The following is a 21385-nucleotide window of genomic DNA, read 5'->3' on the forward strand; positions in this document are numbered from 1 at the left end:
AGTTCTGCCTCCAAATAAATGGTGATATTTTGGTACATGTAATTCAGAGAACAAGTAATCTTTGTTAATTTACATATATTACCAAAACTGTAACAGTGTAATAGAAAGCTGGTTAACAATCTGTGGACTTACTTTTTAGAACAATGATCTCAATAGAAGGATAATATTTGACAGACTTGTATGTTCATTTTTAGTTGTCATCATCTGAAGTCATCGTGAATCTTAGCATCTTCTGAAGTCATTGTGAGTCTTAGCATCTGCTGAAGGCTGGATCCAAATTGGAACTGGCGTAATGTCTAGTAACTTTGAGATGGGCATCCCAAGATAGAAACAGGAAACCAAAAGGAGAAAGATTAGCATAGCTGCTGTTCGTATTATTTCATAAAAAAGATGATTTATTTCTTCACATAAAACTGTAGTGCACGGTTATGAGATGTGTTATGTGTGAATTATGTTAAAATGTAATTGATCACTGTGATCTAAGCTGAATTTTCTGAATAGCGGTCTTGTGTGTGAATATAGTAAAATGTAACTTATTTCTATTTTAAATAGACCCAAAACCTTTGAATGGTAGTGTACACTAAAAGTTTATGTGGCGAAGTGGTGTATGGTTCAGTAAGGTCTACAGCGGACAGCTGGACAGATATTTGGGAGACGAACACTGAGTAAAGTGCAAAATGATAAACTCCTGTGTCTGATTGCAGTAACTGGTGTGGAGAGATCGGATAAAAAGCCACCGGAGAACGCAAGGTGGAAAAACAGATTGGACTGAGAGCTTGTGCATGCTTCTCCCAATAACATGTGGATGAACCACAGACGCTCACTACAGCTTAATAGTTTAGTTAAAAAGAAAAGAAAAAACATTTTTATTCAGCAATGATGCATTAAATCGATGAAAAGTTACTGTCACTTTTTTTTTTGTTTCAGATAAATGCTGTTCTTTTGAATTTTTTTCCTGAAAAACAAAAAAGCTTTGGTGAGCATGAGATGTCTTTTCAAAAACGTATCTTACTGAATTTAGAACAATAGTGTATATTTGTGGTTATTAACTCTATGGCAATTTGTCACAGAGACAACCATATTTAGTGTACAATACCAGTTTTATTACAAGGAACCAAGCTAAAGCAGAGAGGAAAAGAAAATTATTTCTTAACTTAACAGAATTTGTTTCTAGGTTTTCTTATTTAATATTGCTTACTTATGGATGTCAAAGCCTTCTTAAAAATTTAAGAAGCTTTTCCAGTTCTTCTGCCTTCAGAAATTGTTAAATCTTGGAGCTTCCCCTGTTGCTGAGGTTTTTTTCCTCTCCTTAAAGGCTGAAATCAATAGTTTTTGTCAATATTTGTTTACCATGAGAGATCAAAACACATGATTCACTTTATTGTCGCGCTGATGTAAGTGATGTCACCGATTAACGGTTAAGTTACAGTTTAGATGTTTAACTTTAGGTTAAATAAATTAGCCTATTTCCAATCACCCATTTAAAATAAATAAATAAAACGCAGCAAACCTTTCACAGACCTGTAAAAATCCCAAACTTTAATAAAGAGCTCCGTCTATGGAGTTAGCCTAATGTTACCTCCATTGAAACGGGTAACTTAAGATGCTAACGGACTGATTCGAAGACATTAACCATTTCTATGAAATAAATTCTACAGAAGCAAGTCAAAAAAAAGCAGGAGAAGTATCAGGAACAATTGTATGTAATATCTGTGTGATTTTAGGGACTAAACTTACCGAAAGCTTTGAAAACATCAGCAAAAGTCAGTGATTCTCTGCTTGTCAGTTGTTGTGTTGGCGCTCCGTTTCTATGACAACTCCCTCCGCTCCAGTGTTTGAATGAAACTCGAATGTTCAGCACGCACGCCCATTTAAACACGTCACAGTCACGCAGAATTTACATGAATAAACATTTAAAATTAGAACATAACTTAAATTACTTAATTAAATAATTATTAAATCATCTATTATTTTTAATAATTTATCACATTATGGGGATCAAATGTAAATATAGTAAGTATAGTATAGTAAGCCTAATACCCCAGATAGCACAGGTACGTCGCGGAGACGTCTATGAAAGATCGTAGCATCTGGTGAACATCGCATTCGATCGAATGTTTTTAGCTGTTAATGAGCCGTCTCCTTTACCTCTATACGACGTCTATACGACGAATCTTCAACATTTCAAATTACATGCTGCCACGCAGCGCCGATCGGAGCAAGCAGATAAATGAGGAAAACTAGAGTTTTTAAAGCACTACAATGTCACACAGACGCGACCATTGTTGCAAAGACCTATTCCAGAAATATAAAGAAGAATATTTTTTTCTGACGGGGATTTGTCAATTCGCCCGCTTCCAGTGTGTGTAGGCGATATCAGTGATTATCTTATTGCGTTGCATCGCTCCGCTCGCGTCCAACTAGACACATACATTTATAATAAAATACAAATACAACCATAACTATAAACACACATTAAACACAAACATTATAAGCTTGATAATTTGAGTAACACTTTAATTTATACAATGTCTGTGTGAAGGTCAAAGGTTTGTGTGGTTCTTTGATTCCATTCAATACATTGAAATCAAAGCCATTTTCATATTCTTATTTTCTTCCAAATAATGATGCTCATAATTTCCAATGAGAAAGTAAAAGGTGACAAAGGCATAGAAAACCCTTGATGTTTAACTGAATAAGGAAGAAGCCTTCGGATGAAAACCCTATACAAATGTTAATTTGATTCATATTGCCTCATAGAATTAATGATACTGACAAAAGTCTCATACTTGATTATGACAGTTAATACTCCACTTTATTTTCTAGTGAAAAAAAATAAACTGAGCCTGTAATAAACTTTAAAACAATCTTTAAATAATAAAACATTAAGGACACACTTTAATCTATTAACTGCTGAAAGCATCGAGGTGGGGGGGCTGACTTTATTCACAACATAACAGAGTACATAATAACTGTCTCAAAAAAAATAATAGAAAGATCTTTATTAGAATAATCCATAACATTTGCAATGGACAAGGTGTAGACCGTGAACTGGTTATGGACTGCAGTTAATGAAACTGTTGCAAGATGGATGTGGGAATGATGGAGGGCTATAGGTAGATCTGTGCTAAGGATGTTGTCCTAGGGTGTCTGGTGGAGAAAAGAGGAGGAAAAAAAATGTTAGAGCATTTTATAAGGAAATAATGTTACTGAAAACTTACTGTGTAAACAATAATACAATACTGGGCAGTGAACATCATGTACAATGCACACAATACTGTCAACGACCTCTGTACTAGATACTACACAGCTGTGCCACTGAAATCAGATTCATGAACATGATTGTCACAATATTTATTTGAATAATGTTTTTGGGTGAACCATCCCTTTAAGGTCCATGTTTGATAGAGATAATTGCTCATTAAGCAGTATCGCTGTGAAAGCTGACAGTAATGAATAAAACTGAACAAAGTTCTGACTACCATACAATCAAACAGCACAGAGCAACAAACCCAAAGATGAACTGTGTATGTGTGCCCAAACTGTGGGCCCCTACATCCTTCCCGATTTTGTCCTCCAAACAATGTGAAAACTGAAGTCAAAGAAAACAAATATAGTGAATGTATTTATGTAAGTTGTGCTACACATTAGCCAAAAAAAGGGTTAAAATACAAACATGACATTGTAAAACAAAAAAACTCTTTGCTTGCCATTTTAAAGCATAAAACATATAAAAAATCCTAAAAACAAAACACCCATTAAATGTTAACTGTTATGGGGAACATGTATTCACGTTAATATACCCGTATATTCTGAAAATAGTAAATTTAACATAGCAATTGTTTTACGTGTAGTAACTGTAGTAATTACATGTATACTCCTTTACATTTAATGCTCTCATAAATATAACATAGAATATTAAACCTACATTTAAAATAAATATTTTAGTACAACGTAAATTGTAGTCAGAATCATTGCACTCCTATTCTCTTCAATTATTTCCAAAATTAGACAAGGACTCTACCATCAAATGTAAGTTGTGCTCTGGAGAAACATGACTCAGGTCCACACACATCTGTCAAAGCATCTGTCAGAGCAAACTGCAAATAATATTTCTTTACTGAAGCATTTTCTCCGCTACTTTCAAGTTTTGTACTCTGTATGTGACCCAAATAATCCTATCTACTCCAAGTTATAAAAGATGCTGCTGGTTCAGATTTAACAGAAGACTTTTAATTGTATGGATGTCGCCATCTTTGATAATACTTTACTATACTACTTTCCTTTAATTAGAGCAGCGGTTCTCAGTTCCAGTCCCCGTGCCCACCAGCTCTACATATTTTTGTAAGTCTCTCTTTTTGATTCAGATAATCAGCTCGTTAGAAGAGAGCTCTGTGCATAACCTGTGTTCCCATTGACATGGTCCCTACAAAGTGTTCATTGCTCCCTACTCCCTTAGCAGGGGTTATCTGTTGAAGTTTAACTCACTTCAAGAACATTCATTCATGGATTTGTGATGCACAACATATTCACACACAGACAAGTGTGACTTCATATACCTCTGTAAATAAATACAATTTAAATACTGCTTGACTTTAGTTACTTGTTCATATAGTTACTTTTTCACACAGACAGCAATCGAAACACTATTGTAAGCAGTTGTGTGCAGAGAACATTGAGACTCACATCTGTAAGTAGATGCGGAAAATAAAAATAAAGAAAATAAAATGTGGCATTTTATCAAATTAATCTAGAACATTATTTAATTAAGATAATTGGTTGCAGCCTAAAAATTACCCATTCAAATATAGACAACAGTGTGCTAAACAACTGTTTACATATAGGAAGAGGTTTGGTGGTGAACAGTGGGAGAAAGATCCTCACCCAAAGTTTGGCCTGTAATATCCACAGCTGGTGCACCCAGAGGTTCTGGTGAGCTGGCTGCAGAATGAAGGAGATCCGCTCAAAATCTGCTTTACAACATTAAATCTTGGTTATATGAGGTAATTCTTCTTGAGTGGTCTAATGGTACTCAATAGAAGTTTGTTGACACCCCCAAGTTGTTTTGGTATAAAAAAATACAGTCAACATTGTTGAAACAACAACAACAAAAAATATATACCTGAAAGAGGAGTTTGTGGGAGAAGAGACAACTAGATCTGTATAGATTAGATCATGGTGGTCTCCATAAATAGACCGGTTGCAAAAGACTGGATGATGGAAGGACTACAGCCAAACATCAGGACAGAAGTCTGCATGAGTCGGGTAAGCAGAATAGATTGCACTGTAAATAAACATCATTAAAACAAATGGTAGTCACTAAATTAAATCCCTATAAATCAAAGCAATTTTGAACTAACTATATGACATTATCACACACACAGGTTTTTTTAAGAGCTATAACTTGAGTCTCTTTGTTTATATTTATGCGTGTTATGAGAAATCTGGCAATCAGAGATGCAGGATGCTAGTTTTTATTTTTAAATTACCCCTTCAATGTCTTCATTAAGAAATGTTCAAGAAAATGTCACTTTTATAGCAAAAGGCAATAAATATCATTATTATTATGATTATTCTCTATATTGCACAAGGCTGAGCGAAAAACTTTGTGCATAATGTGCACATGCATGTCTTTAGGTCACAAGGTTTGGAATTTTATGGATTTATAGTATTGCATACATTTACATTTCTAACAATTATAGAACATAAAATAATATTCTTTGTTTTTTTTTTTTTTTTGCCATGCGTTTAACGTGACGTGTATCGCAGTTGATGTGGGATCAAATTTGTTTGTTGCTAACTGAACATGCACCGCGGTTGGTTCCAAAACGCGTTGCTTCAACATATGGTCGGTTAAAACTGTTTAAAATTAGTTCACTATTAAAAACCTTTCAACAATCTCACCAATGACAAACATACTATCATAAATCTATACATTTCCACCTTTCATACTTTACCTCTCAATCATAACTCCACCACATCTTGCCCTGAGGACTTCTTCATCCCTTGGCTCATTGGCGACTCGCGCGCGTACATCGCCACCTATGGGGTTGCCCAATTTATAATAATAAAAAAAGGAACTCTCAGTCTGGGAAGAAAATAAAGAAGTAAAACAAAACAAAAAATTATATGGCTTATATTTTTGGTAACACCATTGCTTTGAATATAATAGGAAAACACTATTATTATTATTATTATTATGTTTAATGCAAAGTTAACGCTGTGTGTCATTATATCATTGTACATAAAAAAAATATAAAAAAATGAAAATAATTATTTTTCTTAAAACTTAAATTCTTACTCGCGTGCCAAGCCCGCGAAACCGGGCAGCGGTCCTATATAAGCAGGGGTCTGTGCCCACCGCGCGCACAGCCTTGACTCAACTTTGAGTGACATCCCCAGCAGTGCGTTTTCCTGAGGTAAATTACTTTTTACTTAACCTATTTAGTTAAATGACTTTTTAAAAGTATGGACCGACAACAAAAGTAAATGACATTTAAAACTATGAAGAAAGAAAGTAATAAATTGTAATTATAATAACAATCCGTCTGAGGGAACAGTTCGTTTTTCTGAGGGTTATACTACTAAAATAAATAGCAGACGTTTTAACTCATGAAACCAGTTAAATTGTAGTAAAAATTGGACTTATAGAAATTTTTCTTTTCCGTTAATTGTATCACATTTCACGAAGACGATTTTCCGTCGTTTAATATATAGTTACAGGCCGCTCATCAGCGCCGTTAAACACCGAAATGCCGTTACATCCGTGTGACGTCATTGCTGATAGAGCCAATCCGCTCCGTTTGAGAGACGCTCTTTCATTTTAGAGTTATGTCATGTTAACATTACTTTAAAAGAGACCAATCATACAATTATTCTTAATAATATCTTCATTATTCACAATTGTATTGAAAGTAGTGCGTTGTCACTTGTCAGGTTTAACCGCGAGCGCGTAAACCCTTTCTCTAACACACGCTGGCGCGTGCACTTAGAGAGAGAGCGAGAGAGAGACAGACAGAGAGAGAGAGAGATAAAACTCATAAGCCTTGACACCTTTATAGAAATCGGTGATTCTCAAGAATGAAAATGCATTTTTACTTTGGCTTATTTGTTAGTGGGCTGTAAGGTCTCATCAGAAACATTGCTTTGCATTCTTCTTCTTATCATGCTTTATTAAATAATATTATACATATCCATCAGAGACTATAAACTTTGGGATTTAATAGACTACAGTGAAATTAATTATCTTCTCTCTTTTTCAGTGTCGATTGCCGTCTTATTGTTGTAAGTGGAGTCAACGCCATTTCTAATTTGCCAGATTTATCACAACATGTTTAATCAATAATCACTGATGAAAGTGAAAACATAATGTGTACAGATACATCTCACTCGTATGCGTTGTTCTTTTTCTCTCTTTTCTTGTTTGTCTACAGTAGCTACATACACCACAACGGCTCTTTTAAGAGCCACATCTTGAGAACGTCTTTGACTTTGTAAGTATATATTTTAAATGACCACTCAGTATTTGGGTTTAGATCAATTACAACATCATACAGCATGTTAGTAATGTCTTAATGAAGACATTAAAGGAATACATAAAGGAATAAAAATAAAAAAATTATTAAATGCATGTATGAATGAAATGGAAACAAAACTAGCATTGTGCATCTGATTTGCCAGATTCATCATAACATCCTAATTAATCAATAACCACTGATGAAAGTGAAAACATTTTAATGTGTACAGACATATCTCACTCGTATGCGTTCTTCTTTTTTGTCTACAGCAGCTACATACACCACAACGGCTCTTTTAAGAGCCACATCTTGAGAACATCTTTTGACTTTGTAAGTATATATTTTAAATGACCACTCAGTATTTGGGTTTAGATCAATTACAACATCATGCAGCATGTTAGTAATGTCTTAATGAAGACATTAAAGAGATTCTTACATACATAAATACTAGCATCCTGCTAGTCTCTGATCTCTGATTTGCCAGTTTCATCATAACAATTGATTTTTGATACCAGGAATTCACATTTTTAAACGGATAGTTCACCCAAAAATGTTAAATCTGTCATTAATTACTCAACCTCCACGTCATTTCTATTTTCGAAACACAAATTAAGAAACAACACACGGCTGGCCCTCTACCTGAATGTTTTCATGGATCTTCACAGTACAAAGAAATAAAAACCTGCTCTTACACTCTTAAACTGGACCAGGCCAACAGTTATGTTTACATTGATGGGAAAGTTGCAAAGCTGCAAAATATAATTTCAGCGAAGGATGACATTTACGTGGCCTACACTACCTTCAACAATCATAAACCTTTTTTTGATTATCCCCTTCCATCCTCAGAACTTGGTATTCATCTAGTTGATGGCATCTCAGGACCAACACATTTCTGCAAGTTTGAGAACATTGAGGCGAAAGCTTTCTTAGTTCCTTATGACCGTAATTTTGTTTCAGTCCCTCTTTTACACACACACTAATTTTTTTTATTTTTATTTTTTTTGGACTTGCTACTTTTATTTTGGGTAACTGAATCATGCATATGAACAACTGAAATGTAATAAGAATCGTTACACTTTATGGGGCTTTAGGTTGTTCCAGCTAAAATAAAACAACAACAAAAAGAACATGTACCTGATAGTGGAGTTCGTCGGAGAAGGGAGTACCGGTCCTGTAGCAAAGTCCTGGTACTCAGATGGCCACTCATGGTGGCCTCCATACAAAGACTTGGACCGGTTACTAAAGAGCGTCAGGTTGATGGAGGCACCACAGCCAGATAAGGGTTGGACCAAGCATCAGGCCAGAATTCTACATGAGTCGGGTAAGCAAGTTAAAATACACTTTAAATAAACATTAAAACAGATGACAAAATAACTAATACATGATATTCCACAGCTTAAGGTTTTCATGAATTAAGTTCACATACTTTGATAATTTCAGCATCATTTGACAACATTTCCAAAAAATGGAAAAGGGCATGCTACACTTCTGACATCTCAGAATCTGAAAATTCTATAAAAAGAGTTCACAAGTAAGTTGTAAAAATACATATTTCACTTTAAAAAGATACATTGAAAAGTAATTTCAACAAACAGTAATATTCAGTCTTCTGAAACTATAGAAAGTTTATGTGAGTAACAGATACATTTATTTACTTATAATCTTGAATTCAGCCCTACCTTTTCACTCACAATTAGTAACCAGCCATGTTCAGTTTCTAATGCAGGGCTCGACATTAACGCTTTTCAGCTTGTCCGGGACAAGTGGATTTTGTGAAGGGGCAAGTGAAAGAATTGTACTTGACCGACAGGACAATTAACCTCATTAAAATTTGAATAAACAATAACTAGGGCAGCACGGAAACTTTGGCGAGAATGACTCTGATTGTATTACTTTCAGTGTAAACTCTGGTTAAGGTCACATAAGTTGAGGCTCGTACAGCCTGTCTGACTCGTGGAGAAATCAAAACTATAAGCGCAACAGCACACACAAAGAAACAAATGTGAACAAACATAAATATTATTTTAGTCCACCAACGTTAATCCAGTCATTTATCTCCGGTCTGGTTTAATTGTCGGACTAAAATCACAGATTTTGCGATATGATTGGTCAGCCTGCATGTCAATCAAACTTTCTGCAAAGGGTCAATTTTGCCAATTTTTTTGCCACATTCACGTAAGAAGAGCTTTTTTATATATATTTTGGCCTTTTCCTAACCTTCCTGGGTTATTGTACGGTGTCAGAAAACCTGTATATAGACCACAGAAAGTAGTATGCACCCTTTTTGGAGTTTGAATTGGAAAAGGAAATTACACTGTATTTGTTGCTTTTTTTTGTTTTTGATTTTTTTTAAATTGACAAACATCCTAGTTTATTACCTATATAATCCATTTTTGTAAAATAATCTAATTCCCTGATTTTGCTCTTAGAAAGAAAACATTCTCATCAGATGATGAGCTTCATGAAACCCCCAACAAAAAAGTTAAAATGAATAGAGACAAAAATCCACCTACACCAAAAATCCAGCCCGCACCAAAAGTCCCGCCTGCACCAAAACCTCCAGCACCTCTAAAATACATCAAGACAAAAGGTAAAAATACAATAAAACAGTTAAATGACTAAGGCATAATAGTGTGTGACTGCTGAGTGCTATTCTTTTTCAGGTCCTGTTGTACGACCTCTGCTTACAACAAGCAAAGCAGTGAACTCTTTCAGCAATTGTGAGTTTTAAATTGAGAAAACTGATATTTGTGGATGTTTTGTTCCATGCTCAAGAATGTTCCTTAGCCATGGTAAGATCAATGTACAGCACAGGCTCTCGTGATTTGTTGGTTTACATCACTTTTCTTTTTCAGCTTCACCCAATTCTGTTGCTATTTTAACAGTTTGGACAGAACTACTATCATTACATTCATAACTTGAGGATTTACGTACTAATGATGATTTAATAATAAACATTTGGTTGCCAATTAGAAGTGATAGCAATCTCAAGCTTTAGTAAGGCTTTGTGTAGTACAAAATCTTGTTTTGTGAGGCAGACATAACATCTACATACCAATTCTTTCAACAGCACTTGTTAATCACCACCAAAGGGCCATGGAGAAGCCAGAGCAGGCCCGTTTTGAGACGTTCCCCAGCTGTCGAGGTAACAGGCTCTACATGAGTACTGTAAACACAATGTAAAAGCTGTAAATTCACTGCATTTATGACAACTCAAAAGCCTGACTCCATAACAGGGTGGGTCAAGTTTCCGATTGCTGAATAAATAGATGACATGCAGTTTGTAAACTTATTATTCAAGTTGATTTTCTGATCATATTTTTATTCCTTTAATGAATAAAAACCAGCCATTAAAATGAATGTGTCATGTAAAATTATTTAAATTTACCAGTTCCATCATTCTCAGCTCCAGATGTTCCCATGAGCTTCTCCCAGGCAGATGAGCCACAAGATCATTGGGGTGAACACTCACCTGACATTCAAGGTAAAAAAAAACAAAAAAACAATTAGTATTTGGTAAAAGAAAACAAAAAGGACAATTACTGTACACACATAAGGTAATTCAGCATGTTATATATGTACAATCTGTCAGAGAATGCATTTTCTTTGCTGGGACCTTCAAGTTCCAAGCAAGAAAGAACACAGCGTAAGTTGTATGACTCACTTTTGGTAAATACTGTAGGATTTCATCTAGGTTTACTATAGAAAATGTGCTCTTGTTTAAAGCAAAAAATTTAAAGCTAAATAAGCTAAAATACAAAGAAATCAGTTGAAGCAGCAGAATGAGTACCTTTTGTAATGTCAATGAGCTTCTCTCATTCAGACCGCCAGCTGGAAACTTGGGAAGAACACCCATCTATCACTCAAGGTAAAAAACATTCATTAGTATATGGAGGAAATAAAAAACACAATTGCAAATGAGTCATGGCCTAACACAACCTAATACAGTTTTTTTCACTTTTTCTAATTAGAGAACAAATTCTCTGCCTTAAGACTCTCTCAAGACCAAAGACTATCAAACACACAACAAGGAAGAATGCAAAGTAAAAAAAATAAAAAAAGTCAATTTCAGTCATTACTAGGGTATCACTAAAAGGGGTCATATGCTATTTTAAAGACCATTATTTTGTATATTTGGTGTAACAGAATATGTTGACATTTTAATTTTGAAAAAAACATTTTTCAAATACTGTACATTATTGTAGTTCCTCTATGTCCCGCCTCTCTCAAAAAACGTCATTTTCAACAAAGTCCCTCCTTCCGTCAAGCACAGGCTGCTCTGAATGGCCAACTGACCCAATGTATTGTTATTGGGCGAACATCGCAAGCACTCGTCGGAAATGCAACGCCCCTTTCCATAATTGCAAGCTTCATCTTTCAAAGTAAATATCAAGACTGTTAATAATGTCCTTCGTTTTACCATCAGTTCAAGCCCGAAAGGGGAACAGAGTCACGTGACAGACACAGTGATGATGCAGTACACAAGCCACGGTTAAGACAGCTTATGTGCTATGATTTCTGAAAGTCTGTTTACTCTGCTGTGATGTTACCCTCACACACACACGTAATCACACAACATGTTACTCTACGCTGCGCAAAACTCTGCATTTGAACAGTCAATAGCAAACACTTAAACTATTAAGAAAACATACTTAAAGTAGCTGATTCAGAATAAGCACCAGATTCAATTCAAGTTTATTTGTGTAGCGCATTTTACTATACAATCGTTGCAAAGATTGTCATAGCAAAGTCGGAATTTACCTTTTTCTCTTTTTTTTTTAAATAGCGCACAGCCAGCCTTGTACTCTCCTAGGTTCACAAAACTGTCATCCATTAAATGTGTTGTACAAATTTGAACATCTGGGCTGTTCTGTTGTAAATAAATCTTAACAATGATTCCTCATTGAATATACTTTCGGAAGGCCACATAAAGAGCTTTTGCTTCGAAACACAAAGCATCTCCCTGACATGACTGCTTTAACACTAACTGCGGTTCCTGAAACCACACCTTTTTTTTGAGTGAACATTTGGGCGGCATTACGCAAATATTTCCACATCTTGACGTAGATGTGTAGGGGCGTGTTTGAATGAGCCGTTTAGCATGGTCTGGATCAGCCTTATCTTTTAGATAGAATAAATCCTTTAGTGGGAGACTTTAAGCTTTGTAACTCGGTAGATCTTATACATGTACAAATACCTACATAACACACTGAAGAAAAGGAAAAATAGAAATCACATTATATGACCCCTTTAGGAGCCCTTGAGCCAGATTTACTAAACAGGCCAAATTAGCATTAGAGCACAATTCCATAAATTTGCCGATGGGAGGGAAAATTATGCGTGCGATTTACTGACAATGCAAACTTTACAGAACAGACGAAGCCAGATCATTCCCACAATAACCAGTGCAATCTACCAAGTGCAGCGCAAATTACCACCTGCTTTAAGAAGTGCCTTTTTTGGGCATTAAAAATATAGCAAATACAAATAATTTGAAGAGCACAAATGTTATTAAATCATTGCGTTATTCATCTTAATACTCACCTCCCATAAATTTTGTGTCTCAAAGGAAAACTACTACAAATGCATATTCAAGGTTAAACGCAAAAACAACTGTCCACATCTTTTTCAGCACTAATTCTTTACTGCGCCTCTTTAGTAAATCCTGACAGTACTATTTTAACACCAAAAGAAGGTTTGTGCTGGTGCAAGCTGTTAGTAAATCTAGCCCATATTGTATCAGTGTCATGCACTGTCAATGTAGCAAATACAACTTACCAACTTCACCTTTCTTAACTCCAGCTGTTCCAGTGAGCTTGTCCAATGAAAATGAGCAAGAAGATGCTTGGGGTGAACACCCATCTAACTTTCAAGGTAAAAGAACATTCATAAACACATGCAGTAAACACATACACTGCAAATTAATAACACTAGGTTTATTAACATTACATTTTCTGTACAATCCATCAGAGAACACAATCTCTGAACAAAGATCCTCAAGTACTCACCAGCCAAGAACAAATAGTAAGTCATTTGTAATTTTTTTTTTTTTTTTGCCTGTTGACAGCATCGTTGCTCAAAAAGTATGTGTATCATCAGCCTAAGGCTTTAAGCATGTAGCCATATCTTCAGAAACTCAATTTTTCATGACGTGTTAGTTTAATCACATTTAAGAGCTTTATGTGCTTGCAGGTGCTTCTGGTGTGAGACGATGGAGCTGCATCACTAATCAATGTACACGTAAGTGCTTAATTTGTAAAATTATACATCTAGTTCAATTAAAATACTCTCCCAGATAAACTTACTGTGTTGCAGCTGTTGAGAGGACAATTCTGGAGGCACTTAATGAACTGGACATGAAGATCAATCATCTGACTTCAGTGGTCCAGTCCCTTGCAGCAAACAACCGTTCCAGTGCTCCAGTGTTGGACAGCGAGGATGAGGTCTTTCCTCTCACAACCATGGAGGAACTAGACAAACTGGAAAGAAAATTATCAGAGAAAGCAATGATGCAAAAGATGGTAAAAATCATTGACATTTGAAGGTTTAAAAGTTGCAATGAAGTAAATAATATCTATTATATACCCGGTTTCACAGACCAGGCTTAAGGCTAGTCCCAGACTAAAATGCATGTGTGAGCTGTCTTAACTCAAAATAACTTGCAATAACATTTCGTACAATATGTCAGTGCCATTGTTTCATCTCAAGATGCACACATGCAGCATTTTTATAAAAGCAAAACTAGGACCTATAGTCCTGATTTAAACTAATCCCTGTTCTGAGCTCAGTAGTAACTGATTACATGCAATCTGGATTACGTAAACAGATTCTAGTAAATAAAGAACTTGTAATTATATAAAATTACATTTTATAAAACTCATAATCAGACTACAGTTACTTTTTATGGATTACATGATTAAATATTTACAATATAGTAATAGATTATTCTACATTCGATTATTAATGTTTAAGAACATAGCATCTGCATCAACACATTGATTTTTACAAAAAAAAATGTTGTCGTCTGATCACCTAAGAAATGGTTCTGCGACACTGGTTATGGTCACATGACATGCAGGTAAACAAATTAAACTTTTTTTTTTAAATGCTTTATTTTAATTTAAAATCTTTTTGTTTCTAATGCAGGGCTCGACATTAACGCTTTTCAGCTTGTCCGGGACAAGTGGATTTTGTGAAGGGGCAAGTGAAAGAATTGTACTTGACCGACAGGACAATTAACCTCATTAAAATTTGAATAAACAATAACTAGGGCAGCACGGAAACTTTGGCGAGAATGACTCTGATTGTATTACTTTCAGTGTAAACTCTGGTTAAGGTCACATAAGTTGAGGCTCGTACAGCCTGTCTGACTCGTGGAGAAATCAAAACTATAAGCGCAACAGCACACACAAAGAAACAAATGTGAACAAACATAAATATTATTTTAGTCCACCAACGTTAATCCAGTCATTTATCTCCGGTCTGGTTTAATTGTCGGACTAAAATCACAGATTTTGCGATATGATTGGTCAGCCTGCATGTCAATCAAACTTTCTGCAAAGGGTCAATTTTGCCAATTTTTTTGCCACATTCACGTAAGAAGAGCTTTTTTATATATATTTTGGCCTTTTCCTAACCTTCCTGGGTTATTGTACGGTGTCAGAAAACCTGTATATAGACCACAGAAAGTAGTATGCACCCTTTTTGGAGTTTGAATTGGAAAAGGAAATTACACTGTATTTGTTGCTTTTTTTTGTTTTTGATTTTTTTTAAATTGACAAACATGCTAGTTTATTACCTATATAATCCATTTTTGTAAAATAATCTAATTCCCTGATTTTGCTCTTAGAAAGAAAACATTCTCATCAGATGATGAGCTTCATGAAACCCCCAACAAAAAAGTTAAAATGAATAGAGACAAAAATCCACCTACACCAAAAATCCAGCCCGCACCAAAAGTCCCGCCTGCACCAAAACCTCCAGCACCTCTAAAATACATCAAGACAAAAGGTAAAAATACAATAAAACAGTTAAATGACTAAGGCATAATAGTGTGTGACTGCTGAGTGCTATTCTTTTTCAGGTCCTGTTGTACGACCTCTGCTTACAACAAGCAAAGCAGTGAACTCTTTCAGCAATTGTGAGTTTTAAATTGAGAAAACTGATATTTGTGGATGTTTTGTTCCATGCTCAAGAATGTTCCTTAGCCATGGTAAGATCAATGTACAGCACAGGCTCTCGTGATTTGTTGGTTTACATCACTTTTCTTTTTCAGCTTCACCCAATTCTGTTGCTATTTTAACAGTTTGGACAGAACTACTATCATTACATTCATAACTTGAGGATTTACGTACTAATGATGATTTAATAATAAACATTTGGTTGCCAATTAGAAGTGATAGCAATCTCAAGCTTTAGTAAGGCTTTGTGTAGTACAAAATCTTGTTTTGTGAGGCAGACATAACATCTACATACCAATTCTTTCAACAGCATTTGTTAATCACCACCAAAGGGCCATGGAGAAGCCAGAGCAGGCCCGTTTTGAGACGTTCCCCAGCTGTCGAGGTAACAGGCTCTACATGAGTACTGTAAACACAATGTAAAAGCTGTAAATTCACTGCATTTATGACAACTCAAAAGCCTGACTCCATAACAGGGTGGTAAATGCTTTATTTTAATTTAAAATCTTTTTGTGATTTAAATAATTATTAGCTTCTCATTAATTGAACTCACAAGCCTCCTACAGTTCATTCACAAACACCAGTTTGAGAAAACTTGACATAATATATTATTTAATGCATTTCATGCTAAAAATAACAACAATTAAAATATATTTACTTACTCTTTGTATTTTTATGTCATATGGTACTTTAAATATCCTATTTAAATTTGATAGACTACTTTTAGATTACTTTTGACCAAACTCATCTGATTACATTATTTAAAACGTGTAATGTAATGGATTTCATTGCTAACTACAATTTTCTAATGTAATTTGGAATCAGTAACAGATTACAATTTGTGAGTAACTACTCAGCTCGGTCTGTGAAACAGGACCATAATGTTTGGGCATTGTCTATAATGTTTTGAAATGTGTTTTTATTTTTAAGGTGAACAGGTTATCCATCAGTGGAGGACACACACTGAAGAAAACAATATGGAGAATATGCTCCAAGGTGTTTGGTCCTGTAGCCAAACAACTAAACTGGTGTGGTAGGGGAGAAAAGCGAGGGATCAGGAAAACAAACATAGGAGCACTCCTAATAGGTAAATTACGTCCAAAATGTTTTCCAATGTACAGTGTACGGGGAACACTTTAAATTAAGGTTCATTAGTTAACATGAACTAATAATTAACAATACTTCTACATAATTTATTAATCTTAATGTTAATTTCAGCATGAATCAATGCATGCATCAATGCATTATTAAAATCATACGTTGTTCGTTAAAGCACGATTACCCCTCGTGAGCTTTTCATACAGATTATTAGGCCTACAAAACATAATATATATTATGCATGTGCCTACCAGCAGATACATGCCGTTTTAACAGTGTAAAACGCGGTTTCATACTCACAAGAGCGTTTTAGAAATGTTAACTTTTGTTTTACGATTAACAGTTAGGCTGTGACGAAGAACTGTTGATGAACCACAAAATCAGCTGTTACCGCCACTTGACTAAACCACAGAAACAACTATTCGTCAATATTAAGCTAATACTTATCTGTTTAATTTACTTTATATAAAAATCAAACGTACACCACACATATTAATGACAATGAATCTAGCTACGTACCTCAGTTTTCCCGCGGCGATCACTTCCACGTGCGCGTCGATGTGATGATTTGTAAGCACATGCGCAGTACTGATGAGGAGTCGACTCCAAAAGAGTCGATTCCTTGAATCTGACCAGCCCAGATTTCGAAGTAGACTTAATATAAAATTATTAATATTCAACTCAGGCTGTGTCTCCACTAATCTGGGAGTCACTCTAAAAGAACCTGAAACCGGTACCAGTTTAAAGTTTTTATGACTGAAGCAGAATTTCAGCACCACTGGAAATGAACAGTGACCAATCAAATAGAAAGCACAGACATGAAACGTTCTACTTGTATGTTATATTAGCCTACATCACGCTGAGTGGCATTAAAAACAGTAGACAAACATTAATTGCACATCAATTATCTATATTAATTAGATAATATTAAGGCAGGCTAATCATTCTCAGCTAGTAACTCGCATCGGGATCATATGAACAATTAAACAGACATAAGACTAAATAAATGTCTTACTTTACATTATTTTGCGCAGTTAATGCATAATTCTTAAATGGATTTGTTTGGATCGGCATGCATTTATCTTACATGACTAATAGAATAATGAATAATTTAATTGATACTGATACAGACATTATAGCTTTGGGGAAGGACGGATGTTGCAATCATTTTTTATAGTTTGCTTATCATTGTCTAAATTCATAAGAGCCCAGTTTAAAAAAAAACATATTTTGAGGATTTAATTAAACAATAAGTGAAAAAAGTTTTATTTGTTAAACTTATTTAAGTTTTACCTTTTAACATGCAGGAGCAGCTATGAAGAATCCCGTGCTTCCGTCGCCAACTGAAGCAGAGGCTGAAAAACACATTAAGGATTATCTCCGCTTGGCCCCAGGGAGAATGCCTTGTTAGTCAACTTGATTTTTTGTTGTTTGTTTGGTTGGTTCAGGATTAAAATAATAATAATAATAATAATAACATAAACGACTGCTTATTTTCATTCACTGTTAATAAAAGGATACAAATCATTCAACAGCATGTTGTGTTCTTTCATTCTGAGTGGAACATACTTGGGGTTAGTTATTATACTTTTCTCATATGTGAAGACGCATGCATAATCAGTGTAACTAAAGCTGTGATCAATAAAAGGAAATATGAAGGAACGTATAAAATCATACAATTAAGAACGACGTCTATGCTATGTAAATCAGATGTCTAATAGACGTAACATTCAAATATTAAACGTCTGTAATACGTCTCCCGGAGATCGCTGGAACATCGGAAAAAGACGTCTATGCGACGGAGTCCAGATGAGCAAACGCCCTAAAAACGACGTCTCCCAGATGCAAAAGCATACATCGCACAGACGTCCCCGCGACGTACCTGTGCTATCTGGGACCAGTACATTTTGACCTTGTAGTGACATTTTTTTAGGTCCCCATGAGGAAACAAGCTTATAAATCACACATAATGGAGTGTATTGTTTTTCATATAAGGGGTAGGTTTAGTTGTAGGGCGATAGAAAATATAGTAAAAATTAGAGACCAGCTAAAACCAGCTTAACCAGCCTGGCCAAGCTGGGAGACCAGCTAAAACCATCTTAAACAGCCCCAGATAGCACAGGTACGTCGCGGGGACGTCTGTGCGATGTATGCGTTTGCATCTGGGAGACGTCATTTTTAGGGCATTTGATCATCTGGAAGACGTCGCATAGACGTCCTTTTCCGATGTTCCAGCGATCTCCGGAAGACGTATTACAGACGTTTAATATTTGAATGTTACGTCTATTAGACATCTGATTTACATAGCATAGATGTCGTTCTTAATTGTACGAGTTTATATGTTCCTTCATATTTACTTTTATTAATCACAGCTTTAGTTACACTGATTATGCATGCGTCTTCACATATGAGAAAAGTATGATAACTAAACCCAAGTATGTTCCACTCAGAATGAAAGAACACAACATGCTGTTGAATGATTTGTATCCTTTAATTAACGGTGAATGAAAATAAGCAGTTGTTTATGTTATTATTATTATTATTATTATTTTAATCCTGAACCAAACAAACAAACAACAAAAAAGCAAGTTGACTAACAAGGCATTCTCCCTGGGGCCAAGCGGAGATAATCCTTAATGTGTTTTTCAGCCTCTGCTTCAGTTGGCGACGGAAGCACGGGATTCTTCATAGCTGATCCTGCATGTTAAAAGGTAAAACTTAAATAAGTTTAACAAATAAAACTTTTTTCACTTATTGTTTAATTAAATCCTCAAAATATGTTTTTTTTTTTTTTAACTTGGCTCTTATGAATTTAGACAATAAGCAAACTATAAAAAATGATTGCAACATCCGTCCTTCCCTAAAGCTATTATGTCTGTATCAATTAAATTATTAATTATTCTATTAGTCATGTAAGATAAATGCATGCCGATCCAAACAAATCCATTGAGGAATTATGCATTAACTGCGCAAAATAATGTAAAATAAGACATTTATTTAGTCTTATGTCTGTTTAATTGTTCATATGATCCCGATGCGAGTTACTAGCTGAGAATGATTTGCCTGCCTCAATAAAATCTAATTAATATAGATAATTGATGTGCAGTTAATGCTTGTCTACTGTTTTTAATGCCACTCAGCGTGATGTAATATAACATACAAGCAGTGATGGGAATAACAGCGAGAGGCAAATACTTTTTTTACTGTTCTTCCTTGGTTAGTGGGCAGAGCACGAGACAAGCGCATAAATGCTGACGATTGGCTGAGGTAGAAGAAAATTTCATTGTAAACCAATCAGAGGTAGAGTTGGGCGGGTGTTCAAAAGCATGCATAGTAGTGATGGGCATTCGGCTCTTTTGACTCAGCTCACTGAAAAGAGCCGGCTCTTTTGGCTCACAAACGGCTCTTTAAATGACTTTGACTATAATATTTCATAATTTCTATAGGTTACATTTGTAAAAATAGAGTCGGCTCTTCAGATATGCGAGCCAGCTCCCGACGTTCACCTAAAAAGAGCCGGCTCTTAGAGTCGGCTCATTCGCAAATCGCGAACGACTCATCAAAAGCTCATTCGCGAACGAGTCGATCCATCATCACTAACGCTCATGAATTGCGAACGACAAGTTCGGATCATTTTACCGACTCGGACTTTTGAGTCTCGTTCAGCAAAATGAACGAATCTTTTTTCGAGTCATTTCGTTCATTTTAGCAAAACGTTATTAAAATATTAAGTGCTACCTCCCCAACACATCTAGTACTTACGCAAACGTTGATCACACTACAAACAATACAAAAATAAAATGCTATGAGATAAAGAAAAAAATACTCATTCTTTACCTGGGTCTTCAGTCTGTGATTAGCTCATCTCACCTCTTATCTGACAAGAAAGGTGTGTTCGACATCGGCTGCGGCTGGATGCAACCGATCGGCGAGAGTAGCCGCGTGCAGGTGGGGAGGAGCTGCAAACGGAGATATGAAGCCGGACACGTTGTGGCTCCCGTGGTTTGCTGCAATTACGTCAGTGATGGCAGATCACGTGGCGATTGCTTACTTGATCGCGTTTAAATGTGTGTATAAGTGGTGTTTTGAAAAAAAAAAAAAACATTGGTGTTTTGGAAGGGTGCCTTCCAAAACAAGATACCATATTGGATATATACTTTATCAGTATGACATGGGTGTTTCTGCTTATACAAAATGATAAAAGTAACCTATAAAAAAATTCCCTGGTGGGTATGTGTTTTTTAAGAAGGTTTCAGCAACAAGATTTACAGTGCCCTCCTGCTGAGCTTTTTAACATTTTAAACATAACACCACTGATTTTCATATACAGAAAAGCACAATTCTGTTGGATTTATATTGTGATTTAGACCAACTATTTGAAAGTGAACAGAATGTTGTCAAGTTGTTAAGTTGAAGTTACAGCAAGTTGTTAGCAGTTTGCTAACCACAAGCAGGTGAAGTATAAACACAGCTAAATAAACTAGAGAATATGAAGAAACCAAACAAATGGAGGAACATAATGTATTATGTATCATTTGTATAGGAGCATACATTTATGACCACATTAGATTGTATGCTTTTTAGATTAAC

At 35.4% G+C, this 21385-nt stretch overlaps 1 protein-coding gene and 1 long non-coding RNA gene across 16 annotated transcripts; one reads left to right on the plus strand and one right to left on the minus strand.

Moving 5' to 3' along the window:
- Nucleotides 1-2500: 2500 nt before the first annotated feature.
- On the minus strand, nt 2501-17390 carry LOC127974868 (uncharacterized). Of its 15 annotated transcripts, none has more exons than XR_008157378.1 (13): nt 17315-17390; nt 13823-13996; nt 13296-13383; nt 11308-11373; nt 10906-10989; nt 10573-10683; nt 10031-10085; nt 8944-9029; nt 8652-8825; nt 5958-6088; nt 5123-5252; nt 4885-4970; nt 2501-3150 (listed from the first exon to the last, which is right to left on the minus strand). It is a non-coding gene; the product is annotated as an uncharacterized LOC127974868 (long non-coding RNA). The 15 variants fall into 15 exon arrangements; XR_008157377.1 differs by having other exon boundaries at nt 5123-5284; nt 5958-6042; nt 13296-13332; nt 17315-17389; XR_008157379.1 differs by having other exon boundaries at nt 5123-5284; nt 5958-6042; nt 11308-11379; nt 13296-13332; nt 17315-17389.
- Nucleotides 7429-18327, plus strand: LOC127974861 (uncharacterized). The gene is made up of 15 exons (XM_052578429.1): nt 7429-7493; nt 7787-7847; nt 8609-8838; nt 8958-9048; nt 9947-10107; nt 10181-10237; nt 10588-10662; nt 10924-11001; nt 11341-11385; nt 13320-13391; nt 13488-13541; nt 13710-13757; nt 13833-14038; nt 16628-16784; nt 18103-18327. The coding sequence occupies exons 3-15, from the start codon at nt 8646-8648 to the stop codon at nt 18204-18206; spliced, it is 1341 nt and encodes a 446-aa protein (XP_052434389.1). The 5' UTR covers nt 7429-7493; nt 7787-7847; nt 8609-8645; the 3' UTR covers nt 18207-18327.
- Nucleotides 18328-21385: the final 3058 nt, after the last annotated feature.

The sequence above is a fragment of the Carassius gibelio genome, chromosome B16 (genome assembly GCF_023724105.1).
Source record: "Carassius gibelio isolate Cgi1373 ecotype wild population from Czech Republic chromosome B16, carGib1.2-hapl.c, whole genome shotgun sequence".
NCBI classification, from domain to species: domain Eukaryota; kingdom Metazoa; phylum Chordata; class Actinopteri; order Cypriniformes; family Cyprinidae; genus Carassius; species Carassius gibelio.

Coding starts and splice junctions, on each gene's coding strand:
- LOC127974861 (XM_052578429.1), top strand. CDS start 8,646: ATGTACCTGATAGTGGAGTTCGTCGGAGAAGGGAGTACCGGTCCTGTA. Junction 10,238..10,587: donor AGTGAACTCTTTCAGCAATT/GTGAGTTTTAAA, acceptor TTCTTTCAACAG/CACTTGTTAATCACCACCAA. Junction 13,542..13,709: donor TCACCAGCCAAGAACAAATA/GTAAGTCATTTG, acceptor ATGTGCTTGCAG/GTGCTTCTGGTGTGAGACGA.